At 37.2% G+C, this 19,416-nt stretch overlaps 1 protein-coding gene across 3 annotated transcripts in view; it reads right to left on the bottom strand.

Annotated features, from left to right (window-relative positions):
- Nucleotides 1–2,088: 2,088 nt before the first annotated feature.
- FZD3 (frizzled class receptor 3) overlaps nt 2,089–19,416 on the bottom strand; it is a 92,484-nt gene continuing 75,156 nt past the window's right edge. For all 3 annotated transcript variants that reach the window (XM_060153609.1, XM_060153608.1, XM_060153610.1), the window contains 3 exons: nt 13,759–13,907; nt 9,476–9,709; nt 2,089–3,199 (listed from right to left, as the gene is read on the bottom strand). In XM_060153609.1, the coding sequence (XP_060009592.1) occupies nt 2,986–3,199; nt 9,476–9,709; nt 13,759–13,907 (597 nt within the window). In that variant the 3' untranslated portion in view covers nt 2,089–2,985. The remainder of the gene's footprint in view (nt 3,200–9,475; nt 9,710–13,758; nt 13,908–19,416) is intronic.

The raw sequence follows: 19,416 nt of genomic DNA, 5'->3' as shown, positions 1-19,416 counted from the left end.
ATAAATAACACAACCCAAACTAAATACGGTTATTTAAAACAATGCATTAACAATATTAAGTAAATTTTGTGGAGCAAAACTAAGATACTGAAAGTAACTGAGAGGCCAATATATCCTTTACAAATACATCAACAGTTTAGTAGAGAAGATACAAATGAATATATAAAAATCAAGAAGCACAAAGTTAAGATTTTCATAATGATGTTCACTTAACTGTCTATACTTGGCCCACAAAAAAACCAATTAACATTTTTTTTTTTTTTTTTTTTGGTACGCGGACCTCTCACTGCTGTGGCCTCTCCCGTTGCGGAGCACAGGCTCCGGACGCGCAGGCTCAGTGGCCATGGCTCACGGGCCCAGCCGCTCCGCGGCATGTGGGATCTTCCCGGACCGGGGCATGAACCCGTGTCCCCTGCATCGGCAGGCGGACTCTCAACCACTGCGCCACCAGGGGAGCCCCCAATTAACATTTTGGCAATTGATAATATAATGCAGATGGCGATGGATGACAACATCTTTGAGCTGAAACTGGTACCTTCTATAGTAACTTATTTTTTTTGTCTGAATGTTTGTTTTGGTCTCTCATGCTGTTCTCAGGGGAAATCCTCAGACAAAAGCCTCAAGAATTACTGATTTATTTATAAATGAGTTGTTTTAAGTTTGGCTTTCAGAGTAAAGGGTTACTAACTGTCAGATGTGAGGGAATTCAGACTCTACTTGTCTTGAGTATTAACTCCAGTTTCAAGGGAAAAGACGATGAAGATGGAGGAAAAAGTAAAGCATTTGAGCCAAATATTCAACTATATCTTAAGAAGAATTAATAATAAATATTAAGAAATACATACTTTGAAAGAAAAAACATGATACACAAATTATTATTATCAGAAAACTGACTTCTGCGCCTGATAAAAGCTTCTGTCAACACCTAATTTCTTGGTGCTTTTTGTTTTAAAGAAGGAGAGGAAAAAGTACACATGAATTAAACACATGTCAAGGAATGTACTATGGTAGCCCTCAAACAAATCTCTTAAATCCTCAATAATCTTAATCCCTTATAGTTCATAACACTTTAAAATTTTCAAAGAGCTTTCATATGAGTTTTCATCTGATACCTATTTGACAATTTTGTGAGGTAGGTATTTATCTTCTGTCTTCATTTATAAACAAGGGAACTGAGGCTCAGAGAAATTGACCTGTTAAAGGTAAAAAATTAGCATATGGCAAAGCCAGGCCTCTTTAGAGTCTAGAATATTTTTTGAAGTGTGATTCTTGGATACTTGCATAAGAATCACCTCTGGTATTTCTTTTTACAACCAGATTTTAAAGGCCTACCATCACCTTTGACTTAATGAGTAAGAATCCTTAGAAGTGGGATCCAGAATTCCCGTTGTATACCAGGTAATGATATAAAAGCATAACACTGAATCCAGCTAGATTTTCACGTGATACAACATGATGCCATCACATCATCATCAGAGGCAAGTTAGTTTAAAACACCTTGCAGCCACGTTTCAGATTAGAATCACCTGGAAAGCTTTTTAAAAAACTACCCGTTGTCATCTGAATGAGAGGAAGGTGTCCTGTATCAGAGGCTCCCCAAGTGATTCTTATCTGTAGTCAGGGTTGAGGATCCCTTGTTTAAATACACTTTTCTATAAAACACATCCAGCATTTTCCAGAATTTTTCTTTCCCTTCCGATCAATTTCACACTTAATAAACTTCACAGTTTTTATTATAAATTATTTAAATTTTATAAGACAAAATGTCGAACATTTTTGAGTTGATATTTTTAAGATTAAAGGATACTTCACAGCAGGACTAATCATGCTCCATTTAGCTACAGTGATTTTCAAATACCCCAAATTAATCACCTCTTTGGACTTAGGTTACATGTATTTCAGCTATAAACAAGAATGATCCAGAATCTGAAAATAAGGGTGTGGGGCAAAAGCTGTAGCCTATTGGCTACTGGGCAATGCAAGTGCAGACAATCAACCCACTGACAGGAGGGGCCTGGATACCAAGATCTGGTGGCTTTGGCAAGATCACATCTCACTGTAGAAAAATACAATGACGAATACAGAGGAAACATTTTGCCATTTTGTAATTATGGTTACCACAAAAAACCTTATAATGTGTGATGCTTATTCTATTACATGCTTCCACAGAACATATCTGAACATGAAGTTCTCTAGGAATCAATACTACTACATGGGAAAACATGGCTACAAAGTAAAAATTTTCCATCATGCATATGGATAAGTTATAAAAACACAGCCAGTAAAAGTAATATTTACAAAAGTAATAAAAACAGCACAATTACCGGGAAAAATGCCCATCTCCGCTTTTACTCCGTTGCTAATCCTGCTCCTGTATTTCTCTGAATAAAGATTATTTTGATAGAATTTCAAAAGAGCCTTCAATAGACTAATCAGATTCTTCTGTTGATTTTATATTCTATTAGCTAAAATACCCTTGCTGATTTATTAAATTCTCCTACAGTTTAAAAACACAGTTCTTTTTCACTTAGTGGAAAGGAAACTACAAAGTCCTACTGTTTATCTGAGAAATAAACCTTGCATAGAAAATTTCTTTAATTCTGAAATTTTGTTTTATTAACAGAACTACCAGAATGTTATCTCACAACTAGTTGATATTATATGAAAGTTCACTATAAAGCAGTCACCACACATTTAGGATTTTTCTAAATATAAAACAAATGGGTTTATAAAAATGCTTACCAGACAAATAATTATTTCTTCATAACCTAGAAATAAGAATTATTTATGCGATAATTCTTAGCATTTTGGATGCCTTGATGTTACAAGTTTGTTGCAATATAAAAAGCAAAAGTTTACTTTTCAATGGACACAATCTGCACCTGACTGAAAGCATCATAACAGTGAGTTACGGCAATCAGTCATGCAAAGGCAAAGAAGAAAATCTGCTTTTTAAACAACACAAGTTTTCCACCTTAGGGCAATTTAAGCACTGGTTCCATCTTCTTCAATAACCCGATTCATGCTGGTGCCATGTGTGATGTGAGTCAGAGGATTATTACTGAGATCTCTGATGCTGCTATGTCGTGACTGTTCATTGAGCCGATGAGAGCTACTGTGCCTGGAGTGATCCGTGAGTCGTGACATGCTGCCATGAGGTAGTCTCTCCTCCATTCCTCTGTAACTGCAGGGAGTGTACCTAACATAGGAGAGTTTGTTTTGAAGTAGGTAACAGAACACACTAGAAAATAACACTAAAAATTTTCATGAAAATACCTCATCAAGTGAAATAATTAGGAAACTAACAAGTGAAAAAGTAACAACCAACTTTTGATGATTTACACTCTTGAATTATTCAAGTGGCCAAACAGAAAGGAGAGAAAATCTACTGATTAGGCTCAGAATTAAGGTATGCTTTGCAAAAGGACAGAAGCTGAAGTTAAGAAGAGCTGACTGATCTGGAGCTATGCTAACTAAGTAAGGATACTTTTCTCATTCAAATAAGTTTTGGGTTATGAGGTGGGTTCCAGGAGAGGAAGAACAGCAACAGAAGAAATATGACATTGTCCCAGGGAGTTTAGAAGAATGGTTATAATCAGTAGGACAGCAAACTCCAATTTTACTAAAAGAGTAGCATTGGAAAAGCGAGCAAATGAAATTAGAGGAGAAATTACCGTGACCCTAAAAAAAAAAAAAAAAAAAGTGAGGGAATCGGCAAGCAATGATGATGCTAGGTGCCGACAGCTTCTTTACAGAGAGCCCAGTTAACAGCTGAATTAACTACCTGTAAATGGTCTTAATTACTTTTCATTAGGGCTTCAGGCTGTGAGGATGCTCTTTTTGTAAAAGCTACATCAACTTAAATACAGAAGTAGCAAACTCCTAAGACTTTGTAACCCATATTCCTGCAAAAGCAAATTCTCTCCTTTATCCCTAGCCCAAGACACAGCTTTTGAGTATGTCAACTGGGCTACTTGGCTTATTGCAGACTGTCTTCTCCGTCATTCTACTTATCCTGAAAGGCAGCAGTGGGAGCTGTTAAATTTTCTTTTGTTGCAATTCTGACTCACTGAGCCCCCATCAGAGGTAAGAAAACTCACACTCAAACATACTATACACTTTTTGTAAAAAATATTTAATTTAGAATAACAAAGATCAAAGAAAACAACTGAAAATAATTTATACCTTTAATTAATACATTAAATTTTAAGTAGTATTTCTAAAAACAAAAAGGTAGCAGGCCATTCCTTTTTCAAATAGTCATCAAAACAACTAATCAAAAGCAGCTGAAGACCTATTGGCTGTCAAAAAGCATTTATCATTTCCCTCATTTAATGATTATAACGAATTTCATGACTCAATATGAATCATTTGTAAAATTTAAAGATTTTAAAGATTGATTCATATACCACTGAGCTGATCTAGTATTATAGCAGTGCTTGTCAAATAATGTTTTCATTAGATCACAGTTTTAAAATTAAGTCCTTTAAAATTATAAAAGAAAGCATGTCTTTTTTCCCAGTTTGCATAAAGCAAAAAAGAACATTTAAGAATAAAAAGCTACATTTAAAATATTTTTTAAATTCCTCATGTTAACGGAATGGTTTATAAAAGAGCATTTAATTCTTATTTAATAAAAGAATTCACATTCAGAATACAAAGGTTTTACCTTTGGTTTGCAAGTTTTGGTAAAATAATTACAATGTTTGCAAATGAAAATATTTCATAATAAGCCTGTTATTCTAGTTAATAATTATGTTACATAATAATCATTGCCCTAAACTGAGTGAAAGATTTCTCCAAATATGATTTGCCAGCCAATATGGAGACCTTTCACCTCTCAATGACTTCATAAGTATCTATTTCAAACAAATATGGCAAATGAAAAAGACCAAATATGATGCAGTGTTCTAGGAATGATATCAAGGTAATTAAAAATATGAATTGAGTATTTTCTAAAATGAAATCTGTCTTTGAGTTTAATTTAATGAATAAGACTAAAAGAATACTTTTTTTCCATAGAAAAAATTGAGTTCTTATGTCTAATTATTATTATTTTTAAAACTTTTTATTTATTTATTTATTTAGTGTGTGTGGTATGCGGGCCTCTCACTGTTGTGGCCTCTCCCGTTGCGGAGCACAGGCTCCGGACGCGCAGGCTCAGCTCACGGGCCCAGCTGCTCCGCGGCACGTGGGATCCTCCCGGACCGGGGCACGAACCCGTGTCCCCCGCATTGGCAGGCGGACTCTTAACCACTGCACCACTAGGGAAGCCCTGTCTAATTATTTAAGTGAAATAGATGGCTATCCACAAAATTCTAGAATATGAACCACCTGCCCACGGATAATTAGGACTCAACTACATAGTAAAATGTCACCTATTTACCAAACTAACCACTCTTTCTCAAACCTCCATCTACCTACTCATCTACTTCCTTTTTTTTGTTGTTGTTGTTGTTTTTTTGCGATACGCGGGCCTCTCACTGTTGTGGCCTCTCCCGTTGTGGAGCACAGGCTCCAGACGCGCAGGCTCAGCGGCCATGGCTCGCAGGCCCAGCCGCTCCGCGCCATGTGGGATCTTCCCAGACCAGGGCACGAACCCGTGTCCCCTGCATCGGCAGGCGGACTCTCAAGCACTGCGCCACCAGGGAAGCCCCCACTTCCTTTTTTACATCCTCTCATCTAACTACCAATTACTTATTCTTTGAAGTTGACATACATGTGAAGGTATATTTACCCGTCTTAGTTTATTTTACGTAGCACTGAGATCAGTAATTATCCATCAAGGAGTCTGGACTAGAGTGAGTACTGAGAAGCAGGAATGTGTGTATACGTGTGATCTCACAGCCAAGATACCATGAAATGATGAGAAAACCATGGCCAAATATAGTGTTCACGTGTAAACTTAAAAACTGATGCAAAAAGAAATCGCCATGAGACGGCATGCCCACATTATTTCTAAAGTTGTTTGATAGATTTATTTGTCTCCTAATATGCACCGGGCTAGATACTGTAGGGGAATATACAAATGTCTGTCACCAAGTTCACATCCTCCAGAAACTGCAAACTTAGCCAAGGAAAAAGAACTGTATTGAAAATAGGTCACACCGAAAGGATGATTAAAAAGCAATTAATTAACTGCCATGGATATGGGAATCAAGCAGGCCTTAAAGGATGAGTATGATTTTAATTAATCAGAGATAAGAAAGGCCATTACAGGAGGTCATAGTATATCCCCTAGTTTCCATGACACTATACTTTCATAGATTCCTTCATATGTCTATAAGCACTTTCTCTGAATCACATGCTAGGCTATTCTTATTGTATTATTATTACTTTTTTTTAAAGGCACTTAATTTTTTTTTTAATTTTTAAAATTTTTGGCTGCGTTTGGTCTTTCTTGCTGCATGTGGGCTTTCTCTAGTTGTGGTGAGTGGGGGCTACTCTTCGTTACGGTGCGCGGGCTTCTCATTGCAGTGGCTTCTCTTGTTGCGGAGCACAGGCTCTAGGCGTGCAAGCTCAGTAGTTGTGGCTCGCGGGCTCTAGAGCGCAGGCTCAGTAGTTGTGGTGCGTGGGCTTAGCTGCTCTGCGGCATGTGGGATCTTCCAGGACCAGGGCTCGAACCCGTGTCCCCTGCATTGGCAGGCAGATTCTTAACCACTGTGCCACCAGGGAAGTCCCTCTTATTGTATTATCATTACTGTATTTACCAAGGTCTTGTTCTTGGTCTGTTCCTTTTTTTAATTAAGATTCAAGGAATTCTATCTCACAATTTTAATTACCAACTACCTTATATTAAAGATTATAAACTTTCTTATCTAAACTCCCATTCCATTCAGATTACTGATGCTGAAATCCCCCTATATATAATTGCCTTCAGAAATTCTCTACTCAATATGAACTTATCTTGTATTACCGTTCACTCACCCTACTTATCTCCTCTGAGATATTTTCATGGGCCAATCTGATCTTCCCCTTTTCTGAAGTTCTATAACATTGATCATCTCTAATACTCACTGTTTTAATTATATGCTGACTTGCATTATTTTTTAGTTGGTTCTTATGTATATGTCCTATCTTTCTCATAAGGTTATATTCTTCTAGAGTGCAGAAATTATACTTTAGCTTTCTTCTATATATCTCTTTATACACAGAATGCCACATGCATAAGAGCTGTATTCTAACTGTTCATTCCTTATTGAAAAGGATAAGGCTAATAATGTCAAACATCAAATAATGCTGAGAGTCAGTTCATGGAGGGTGGTGTTGACAAAACGTACTCTGAAAGATTCTTTGATTTCCTCCCTCTTTATGAGTGTCTTAAGTTAAGACCTCTAAATTACTCTAGAAACTTCCCAACTGGGCTTACTTACAATCTCCTCTCCTATGCTATTGTCAAAGTGATCTTCCTAAAATACAAATCTGATTTTATCACTCCAATGCTCAAAGTCTTCTAATAGTTTCTCATTGCTGTAAGGGAAAAAACCCCAAACTTCCCAGCATGTTTCATCTCCTACAGTTGCCCTGGTACTTAACTGCCCGTTTGTCCTCCTTCCCTCCTCATATGCTGTTTCCTTGTCTGAAATTTCCAACTGCCTCCTCTGAATCCTATTCAAATTAAAGTGCTATCCTGTTTGTGAACAAGACTTTCCATGGTGACTTAAATGGTTTTCTTCTCTGGAATCCCAAAGTACTTTGTACATGATTTTATCATACCCATTAAAGTATACTACTACCGACTGTTTACTCTTCTGTCTTCCATCTCTGTGTCCCTAGCACTTAGAAGAATGCTTTTTATTTAGGAGTGCTGAATGGAAGGAAAAGGTAGGAAAGAGAAGATCTTTGAATGTGATTAAAACACAGGTCACTGGTGATGTTAGAAGTGGGTAAGAAGGTGAAAAAGACTAGAAATACAAGGAATGAAGGGTGCAATTGGTAGAATGGAAATATTCAAAATATTCATTTCAAAAATCTGGCAAGGAAAAGAAAAAGAAATGGATAAAAGATAGAAAATATATGATAGTCAAAGAAAGGCTGCTACTTTTTAAAACATAGGGTAGCTGACCAAGTTAGAAGGCGAAAGAAAGCAAGTTGAGAGGACAAACCAGAAGGACTAAAAAGACAGTAAGTATAGGAATCATATCCTATACTAGGAGGACAGGGAACACTGAGAGAAAGGCTGGAATGAGACTGGAAGGATACAGGACAGCTGTAGAAACAGATGTTTCAAAGTGAACAAAGAATTTCAGGCATTATAATTTTCATTCTTTCAGTTTCCCAAACTAGAAATATTAAAAAAAAAATCTTTGGCACATTCCTTCTCTCCAATTGCTTTAATCCATCTCCAACTCCTATCACTTCATTTCTTCTTTTCAAATATCCTTCAGATCAGCTCTTCCTCTCTTGCCACTGCCACTGCTCTTCCATAAGCCTTCATCATCTCTCGGCTGAATTAATGCAAAGCTCCTAAGAAGTTTCTAATTCTAGTGTCTCCACCATCAAAGTTAACAGGAAAGCACATCCAGCCCACTCTCAAACATTCTCTGTGAAGCTTTTTCCCATCCCCTTCCCCACCACAATTAACCACCCCCTCATCCAAGCTACTAAACAGGGGTTGGCCAACTATGGTCTGCCAGTCAAATGAGGTCCCTTGCTATTTTTGTAAATAGTTTTACTGGAACACAGCCATTCCCATTTTGACTACATATTGTCCATGGCTGCTTTCATGCTACAACAGCAGAAATGAATAGTTGTCAACAAAGACCATATGACCCACAAAGACTAAAGTTATTTATTATGTGGCTCTTTATAGAAAAAGTTTGCCAACCTCTGGACTATACCATTATATTTGCATTTTACTTTAATTATTAACTTATAATAATGATAATAAAAGTTGATATCAGGCACTTAACTGAGATGGGCACTGTTCCAAACAATTAGGTACATTATCTCATTTATTGTTTACAACATTGCTAAAAGGGCAAATATTATTACTATTTCCATTTTACAGATGAGGAAACTGAGGCTTATCATTCCAGACTCCATGCTTTTAACCACAACACGAATAATGACTACACTATCTTTCTTGAGCTTATTAAGAACAAAGATCATGCCTAAATCATCTTTGTATTCCCAGAGCCTAGCACAATACCTGACATGGTAGGTATTCCATAACTGTTTGCCAAATTAATCTTACTAAAATAACCACTTTTACCCTGCCTTCTCCCTGATCAGTAATACCCGTCAATGACTCCATATTGCTTGCTGCATCGAGTCAAACTCTAAACTCCTCTGACTGGCATTAAGTCTGACCATAATCTGGGACAACTGTACCTAGGAAAGTTCAAAAACGTTAATAATGATCAACTTCTTTTTCAGAATTGGCTACTCTTCCAATAGTAGTAGTCACATTGGCTACTCGCCGTGTGACTCTAATTCAGCACACGAAATAAACTAATCTACCAATAAAACTCACCTGCCATCACGGGATCTGTGGAGGCTGCCATGGTAGCTGCTCACTTTGCTGTGGACACTCCCTGCTTTGCTTCTCTGATCATCCACCATGGCCAGCTGAGTTGAAGAAGCATGTGTGGATGTTCCTTGAGTGGAAGTTCCTCTTGATTTTCTTATAATAGGAGTATTTGGATCCCTCAGGAGGGACTGAGCGAAATCAGGTTCCTGGAGTACCTGTCGGCTCTCATTCACTATCCTAGACAACAAAATACTAAGTTTAAGATACAGACTAACATCTCTACTTTTTTGACAAACTGATGTTATTCTTGAAATTAATTCCTTCCCAAATAATGTCTTTAGGACAGATATAAGGTAACACTGTTGACCGAAGAGAGAATATAACAAAAATCTGTGTCAATCTGTTCCCAAAAGTGGTAGGATAGAAAGAGGTTCGTATTAGAATAAGGAAATCAGGATTTTAGTTCCAACTCTGTCAATAAATATATAATCTTAGGCAACTCACTATCCCCTTTTCTTAATTTTCCTCATCTATAAAATGAAGGTACACAATTTCATCATTTCTAAAAAGTCCCTTTCAGCTAAAGAAATTTATCATTCTCAAGGACACTAAAATATTACAAAGGTACTATTATAAAGTAGAAATACTATTTTCTTGCATGGTTTATGGAAGTAGTAGAGGCCTCATCATGGCATAGACACATTTTTTAATTTGTAAGAGCAGTTGTTTCAAGGTAACAAGTTGACTTTATGACAGAACATTTGTCTAGTGCTGGAATAAACATGAATGATCATAACTAGAACAAAACATATGAAAAATTAATTTAAGCAAACATACAATTAAGTCCCAGAACCATTAAAGGCTTAGGAAAAAAGAATTAAGGGGATGAATTATGTCCAGAGTAAAAGTCTTTTTTTTGTGGTACGCGGGCCTCTCACTGTTGTGGCCTCTCCCGTTGCGGAGCACAGGCTCCGGACGCGCAGGCTCAGTGGCCATGGCTCACGGGCCCAGCCACTCCGTGGCATGTGGGATCTTCCCGGACCGGGGCACGAACCTGCGTCCCCTGCATCGGCAGGTGGACTCTCAACCACTGCGCCACCAGGGAAGCCCCAGAGCAAAAGTTTTTAACTGCTATGAAAGGGTTAAAAGCAGACAGATGTTCATGATGATGAACAAACTGGTAATTAATAAAAGAGCCAATTAAATAGTTGCAAAGGTCAGTGTATCAGTTTGTGTAAATAATGACTATGAGAATCATACATAAAGTTAAAATTAGACAATTTCATTAAAAAAAACCTCTCCAACATGTAAAGATTGGATCATAAATTGAGAAAGTGCATATATTCGAAGTTTTCGAATTAGAAAAAGATCATTGTTGTTATTGCCATTGTTGTTTTAGTGCTGGGGTAGAAGGGCTGAAAGAAGACTAATATTTGTTGAGTACCTGAATTGTGCCAGGTATTTTACATATACTCTCCTTTAATCTTTCTTAATAATGTTTTTATTATAGAGATTAAGTCCTAAAGAGATATTAGATATCCATTAAGAATAAATATTGTGATCCCCATTTTATAGATGAAGAAACTGAGGTTCTAAGGGATTAAAGGACTTTCCAAAAGTCATACAACAAAACAGCAGTTGGGGGTGTGAGGGAGGGAGATGCAAGAGGGAAGAGATATGGGGACATATGTATATGTATAACTGATTCACTTTGTTATAAAGCAGAAACTTTGACATACCACTGTAAAGCACTTATACTCTAATAAAGATGTTTAAAAAAACAAAAAACAGCAGTTGGGGATCAAACTTAAGTTTAAATGGCTTCAAAGACAATCATAAAGTAATGATAAAACATAATGTTTATGTATATGATAAAAACAAAATGTCAAAAACTAAACAGAATAAAGTACAACTCAAAGATAGTTAAAACAACATTTGTTCTTGTGTTATCAATGGCCCTATTCATATATACATACATCCCAAGTCACTAAGGATTGCTGAATTTGTTTTCTAAACTTATTTTTAAAAATTGGTTCAAACTGACTTCTGGTCATTCCAAAAATTTAATTCACCTTCAAATGGTGAAGGTCTGTCCCCTCATTTTACAAATAAGAAAACAGAGGTCCAGAGAAATTAAGTGCCGTGACCCAGATAATTCCAAAAGAAGATTTCTAAAAATATTTCAATCAGTGTCAGAAATATTAGCATAAGCACAGTCTTAAATGTGGCTTCATTCAGAGGAAGAACACTAATTTGATTTGCATAATTTTAGAAGCCAGTCTTTTGACACACAGTATAACAGAGGGGTTAAGAGCAGGCTAGAGTCAGACTGCTTGGGTGTGAATCTCAATTCTACCATTCACTAGCTATTAAACCTTGGTTCTATGCCTCAGTTTCTTATCTGTAAAATGACGATCTCCCTCACAAGGTTGTTTAGAGGATTAAATGATTTAATAATATGTAAAATGCTTAGGACAGTGCTTGGAGTATTAAGTGTGCTCAATTAATTGATAACCATTATTATGATTACTCCATAGTCATTTCTCAAAGGCTCAACCAGACAAATGCTAGAAATGGCTGTAGGGTGCTCACACTCTTGAGGAGTGGTACTCTAGCCCAGAGCACTGGAGGGTCACAATGACTTTGTTGGGTTGTGGGGGTGGTCCATGGTTCCAGAAAACCATATAGAAGGGTTCTTGGGAGTTCTAACCAGTTTCAAAAGGATTCTGACCCAACCAGGATCCCCCAAATAACTGGAAAGATTCCTCAAAAGGGTAGCTTGGGCTTAGCTCCATCTGGAGTTTCTAGTACAACAGAATTGTTGTATTACAGAATTGTTTGTGTATGGTCCAGAGATGACCAGGAATGTTTAATTCAAACCCTCAGAATTATGTTTTACTGTGATTAAAAAATATTTAAAAATTTCAAAAAATATACAGATAAATCCCCCAAGGAAGGATGTTCCACAAAAAGCAAGGACTTGGCCTGTTTTGTATGCTACTGAATCCTTGGCATCCCAATATAGTTCAAAGCACACAGTAAACATTCATTAAAGACTTTCTCAAAGGATGAATTCTTAGGAAATACATTTTTGTTGTTGAATTCATCTTTCCCCTTCTTTCCTTCTCTGCCCTATGAAACTGTATTTAAAGGGGAAATGCATTATCTGCTATTACTAGCAGTAGTCTCAGATATGGTAATAAGAAATGTACACTTTAAAACTGTGATTTTAAAAAATCTCAATCTAATCGATGTAACAGAAGCTGCTAATTACTGGTATTTTAGAAAATACAGATCCTGCTAATGCAGTACTTTAAGTTGTATAAAAAAAGTACATTAACCCATACAAGACACAATAACATTTTAAATATAATCTTAAGAGTTTTATAGACTATCCCACCAAATCCATTTTCCATGGAACTTAGGTTAAGTAAAATCATAAGAATATAGACTCCACTAACTTAGAATTTGTGATAATTCAAATACAGTATACATACAAGACTTATACTTAGTAAACACTTTGAAGTCATTTGTTCCTTTGTGAATACTGCAGGGTCTTATTTTGTTTTGTTTTGTTTCATTAATTATGGGGTCAAAAAATTCAAGATTCCTCAAATATGCCCTGAGAAGACTGCTTTGGCAAATCTTATATTTTACCGTGACAGTCTAATATGCAATGTGGCCAACTATGAATTAAAATAATTTCTTTAACGTATTCCATTTTATCTACTAATATCATTTTACTATTTTAGCTTTAACGTGTACCACATGAGAATGGAATAACATGCTGTCTCTTTAAATAATTTATGGTACAACCTGGAAGAATGATGGACAGTTGGAAATGGAAGTCTAATCTAATACCTATGTGACTTCAGACAAGGCACTTAACCTCTCTGTGCCTCAGTTTTCTCATCTGTAACACTGAGATGATAATACACACCAGTCCTCAGAGAAGTGTCAAGAAGATCAAATAAGAATATATATAAAATCATTAATTTGTTTTTAATTTTAAGAAGATTATGATTTGGATTTTTTAAAATAAAGATTGGTCTTCCCTCAAATATTCTGAATTAGTAAGGAATAGGCCTTAAGCCTGGTTCTACTTGGCTATCTTTTCTGAATAAGTTTTTAACTGTGATTTAAGGTTTAATCATAACTGGTGGAAGCTGAGGTTACAATCTTTTTGGAATACTTCCTCCAAATCCAAATTATTTTAACACAGGAAACACAAAAATATTGCGTAAATGTGAAGTTTGTGAACACCATGATAATTTACTTCAACTTACTCTTTTTTCCTACGACCATGAAAAAAACTGGCCCATTCAAAGCATGTCTTTTTGCTTCCAACCCAAAAAATGGAAGGAATACCAACTATGAGAGCCATCAGGTATTTCATCAGAAAGACAATCAGGTCTGGACGACTCATTTGAGTAACCTATAAGAAGGGAAAGAAAAATATCTTACACATATAAATAGAATTTTCTATTAAAGGCCATTATAAAATCTTTTAAATAAAATAAATAGTAAAATAATTCTATAAGTCTGATATTTTCACTTACACAGTTCTATAGTTAATTTTCTTGTTATATGGAAAAGACACACTACTGAAAATTTGACAACAAATTTATGTTCTATATTTTGAGTTCTATAGTCTTATTAGCTCACATTGGATACCTTCTAAAGAAAAAGATTACTAATATAGAAAATATACCAGGAATAGGAATAGAGGCTCAAATAATACCTACATTCTTCTTGGCCAATTTCACTCATCTTATCATTGGTCATCACAATACACAATTAGGAAAGTGTTAATCTTTCCCCCCCCATTTTATTAATTTCTGTTTTTATATTTAATATGCTCTTCCTCCTACCTACTTTCATGTTTACTTTGCTGGCTGTTTTCAAGCTGCTTCTTTAACCTATGAGTGAGTTTTTTAGTTTCTATTCAGATGAGTTTTTTTAAAGTTCTCTTTATTGTTGATTTCAAGTTTAGTTACTGTGGTCATAGAATGTGGTCTATTTGATTCTGGTTACCTTAAATTTTGGGGACTTCTTTTGTGATTTAGGACACAGTCCATTTTAAAGTATTCCTTGTGTGCTCAAAAATAACGCTTACTCTCTATTTGTTGGGTACAAAATTTTCTATATGTATTAGATCAACTTTATTAGTTGTGTTGTTCAAATCTTCTATACAAGCATCCTCAGAGATATTGTAAGTCTAGTTCCAGACCACCACAGTAAAGCAAATACCACAATAATGTGAGTCATGGGGATAATTCTGTTTCCCAGTGCATATAAAAGTTATGTTTACACTATAATGTAGTTGAATAAGTATGCAATATTTACTCATAAGTGTCTAAATAACAATGTTCATACCTTAATTAAAAAATACTTTATTGCTAAAAAATGGCAACCATCATTGAGCCTTCAATGAGTCATACTCCTTTTGTGTGGAGAGTCTCGCCTCAATGTTGAAGGCTGCTGACTGATCAGGGTGGTGGTGGCTGAAGGCTGGGGTGGCCGTGACAATTGCTTAAAATAAGACCACAGTGAAGTGTGCCTCATCCATTGCCTCTTCCTTTCATGAACAATTTCTCTGTAGCAGGCAATGGTGTTTGAAAGCATTTTACCCAAAGTAGAACTTCTTTCAAAACTGGAGTCAAACCCTGCCACTTCTTAATCAACTAAGTTTATATAATATTCTAAATCCTCTGTTGTCATTTCAACAAGATCTTCACAGCATCTTCACCAGAAGCAGATTCCACCTTGAGAAGTCAGATTGTTCATGCTCACCCATAAAAAGCAACTCCTCATCCAGTAAAGTTTTATCATGAGATTGTAGCAATTTAGTCACATCTTTAAGGCTGCACTTATAATTCTAGTTCTCTTGCTACTTCCACTATATCTGCAGTTACTTCCTCCACTGAAGTCTTAAAGCCCTCCAAGTCATCCATGAGGGCTGGAATCAACTTCTTTCAAACTCCTGTTAATGTTGATATTTTGACCTCGTCCCATGAATCATGAATGTTCTTAATGGCATCCAGAATGGTGAATCCTTTCCAGAAGGTTTTCAATTGACTTTGCCCAGGTCCATCAGAGGAATCACTATCTATGGCAGCTATAGCCTCAGTGTAATTTCTTATGGGAATTCCCTGGTGGTCCAGTGGCTAGAACTTGGTGCTTTCACTGCAGTGGCCCAGGTTCAATCCCTGGTAGGGGAACTAAGATCCCACAAGCTGAGCAGCACGTGGACAAAAAAAAAAAAAAAAAAAAAAAGTGTATTTCTTAAATAATAAAGACTTGAAAGTTGAAATTACTCCTTGATCTGTGGGCTGCAGAGTGGATGTTGGGTAGGCAGGCATGAAAATAACATTAATGTTGTACATCTCCATCAGAGTGCTTGGGTGACCAGATGCATTGTCAATAAGCAGTAACATTTTCAAAGGAATCTTTTCTTTTCTGAGCAGATCTCAACAGTGGGCTGCAGTAAACCATGTTGTAAACAGTTGTGCTGTCATCCAGACTTTGTTTTTCCATTTAGAGAGCACAGGCAGAGTAGATTTAGCATAATTCAAAATGGTAAATGAACATTAGCTTCAACTTAAAACTCACCAGCTACATTAGCCCTTAACAAGAGTCACCCTGTCATTTGAAGCTCTCACGGCAGGCACTGACTTCTCCCCTCTAGCTATGAAAGTCCTGGCAGCATCCTCTTCCAATATAAGACTTTCATCTACATTGAAAATCTGTTGTTCAGTGCAGCCAGCCACCTTCATTAATTTTCTTAGCTAGATCTTTTGGATAACTTGCTGCAGCTTCTGCATCAGCACTTGCTGCTTCACCTTGCACTTTTATGTTATAGAGATGGCCTCTTTCCTTAAATCTCATGAATCAACGTCTGCTAGCTTCAAACTTTTCTTCTGCAGCTTCCTCATCTCTCGGTCTTCATAGAATTGAAGAGAGTTAGGGCCTTGCTCTGGATTAGGCTTTGGTTTAAGGGAATGTTGTGGCTGGTTTGTTCTATCCAGACCACTAAAACTTTCTCTATATTGGCAATAAGGCTTTCCCACTTTCTTATCATTAGTGTGTTCACTGGAATAGCACTTTTAATTTCCTTCGAGAACTTTCCCTTTGTGTTCACAACTTGGCTAACTGTTTGGTTCAAGAGGCCTAACTTTTTGCCTGTTTCGACTTTCAACATGCCTTCCTCACTAGGCTTAATCATTTCTAGCTTTTCATTTCAAGTGAGAGATGTACAACTCTCCCTTTCACTTGAACCCTTACAGACCATTGTTAAGGTTAGTTGGCCTGATTTCAATATTGTTGTGTCTAAGCTAATAGGGAGGTCCAAGGAGAGCCTTTTATATGCACATGGAAACCAAAAAATTTGTGTGACTTGCTTTATTGTGATATTTGCTTTATTGCAGTGGTCCGGAACCAAACCTGCAATATCTCTGAGGTATGTCTGTAATGTGAGAATTACCAAAATGTGACACAGAGACAGGAAGTGAGCAAACGCTGTTGGAAAAATGGTACCAACAAACTTGCTCAACACAGGGTTGCCACAAACCTTCAATTTGTAAAAAATGCATTATCTGCAAAGCACAATAAAGCGAAGTGCAATAAAACGAGGTACACATGTTTTCCTAATTTTCTGTTTACCTATCTATTTTAATAGAGGTATGCTAAACTGTGGGCTCATCAGTTTTCCTTCTAACCCTGTCATTTTTCACTTTTAGGCCTATGTTACGTGTTATATAAATGCTCTAGCTGCCCAATTTACTTTTTTAGTGCTCTTCACCTTTAACAGTATTTTATGTGACATTAATATTGCCACATCAGCTTTTTATTTCATCATACCAGCACATCTTCAAGGTGTATCTTTTCCTATTTACCAATGTATTTCTTTCAAGTCTGTTAGGGTTATACTGCTGCTTTTAAACAATATATAGTTTACTCCTTCTAAAGTATAAACTCCATGAGGAGTTTTTTTCCCCAATGGTTTTATCCCCAGAGCCTAGACCAGTGTCTGGCACATAGTTAAGTGCACAATAAATACTCACATACATTTACAATATATACTTATACTTTGTATTATATTAGAAAAAAAATACATTGAAAATTATTCAGCACTGCTAGAGACTGTTTCAAGATGGCAGAGTAGAAGGACGTACACTCACTCCCTCTTGCGAGAGCATTGGAATCACAACTAACTGCTGAACAATCATCGACAGGAAGAAACTGGAAAACACCGAAAAAGATACCCCACATCCAAAGACAAAGGAGAAGCCACAATGAGACGGTAGGAGGGGCGCAATCACAATAAAATCAAATCCCATAACTGCTGGGTGGGTGACTCACAAACTGGAGAACACTTATACCACAGAAGTCCATCCACTGGAGTGAAGGTTCTGAGACCCACATCAGGCTTCCCAACCTGGGGGTCCAGCAACTAGAGGAGGAATTCCTAAAGAATCAGACTTTGAAGGCTAGCTGGATTTGACTGTAGGACTTCAACAGGACTGCAGGAAACAGAGACTCCACTCTTGGAGGGCACACACAAAGTAGTGTGCGTTTCGGGACCCAGGGGAAGGAGCAGTGACCCCAGGGGAGACTGAACCAGACCTAACTGCTAGTGTTGGAGGGTCCCTTGCAGAGGTAGGGGGTGGCTGTGTCTCACCATGAGGACAAGGACACTGGCAGCAGAAGAACTGGGAAGTGCTCCTTGACGTGAGCCCTCCCAGAGTCCTCCATTAGCCCCACCAAAGAGCCCAGGGAAGGCTCCAGTGTTGGGTCACCTCAGGCCAAACAACCAACAAGGAGGAAACCCAGCCCCACCCATCAGGAGACAACAGGATTAGTGTTTTACTGAGCTCTGCCCACCAGAGCAACACCCAGCTCTACCCACCACCAGTCCCTCCCATCAGGAAACTTGCACAAGCCTCTTAGATAGCCTCATCCACCAGAGGGCAGACAGCAGAAGCAAGAAAAACTACAGTCCTGCAGCCTGTGGAACAAAAATCACATTCACAGAAAGACAGACAAGATGAAAAGGCAGAGGGCTATGTACCAGAGGAAGGAACAAGATAAAACCCCAGAAAAACACTAAATAAAGTGCAGAAACGAAACCTTCCAGAAAAAAGAATTCAGAATGATGATACTGAAGATGATCCAGGACCTCAGAAAAAGAATGGAGGCAAAGAATGAGAAGATGCAAGAAATGTTTAACAAAGACCTAGAAGAGTTAAAGAACAAACACCTCGAAGAATTAAAGAACAAACAAACAGAGATAAACAATACAATAACTGAAATTAAAAATACACTACAAGGAATCAATAGCAGAATAACTGAGGCAGAAGAACGGATAAGTGACCTGGAAGACAGAATGGTGGAATTCACTGCTGTGGAACAGAAGAAAGAAAAAAGAATGAAAAGAAATGAAGACAGCCTGAGAGACTTCTGGGGCAACATTAAATGCAACAACATTCGCATTATAGGGGTCCCAGAAGGAGAAGAGAGAGAGAAAGGACCCGAGAAAATATATGAAGAGATTATAGTCGAAAACTTCTCTAACATGGGAAAGGAAATAGCCACTCAAATCCAGGAAGCACAGAGAGTACCAGGCAGGATAAACCCAAGGAGAAACACACTGAGACACACAGTAATCAAACTGATAAAAACTGAAGACAAAGAAAAATTACTGAAAGCAACAAGGGAAAAACAACAAATAACATACAAGGGAACTCCCATAAGGTTAACAGCTGATTTCTCAGCAGAAACTCTACAAGCAAGAAGGGAGTGGCATGATATACTTAAAGTGATGAAAGGAAAGAATCTACAACCAAGATTACACTACCCAGCAAGGATCTCATTCAGATTCGAAGGAGAAATCAAAAGCTTTACAGACAAGCAAAAGCTAAGAGAATTCAGCATCAAGACCCGTA

The sequence above is a fragment of the Lagenorhynchus albirostris genome, chromosome 7 (assembly GCF_949774975.1).
Source record: "Lagenorhynchus albirostris chromosome 7, mLagAlb1.1, whole genome shotgun sequence".
NCBI lineage: Eukaryota > Metazoa > Chordata > Mammalia > Artiodactyla > Delphinidae > Lagenorhynchus > Lagenorhynchus albirostris.
This window is presented reverse-complemented; position numbering and strand designations above follow the sequence as displayed.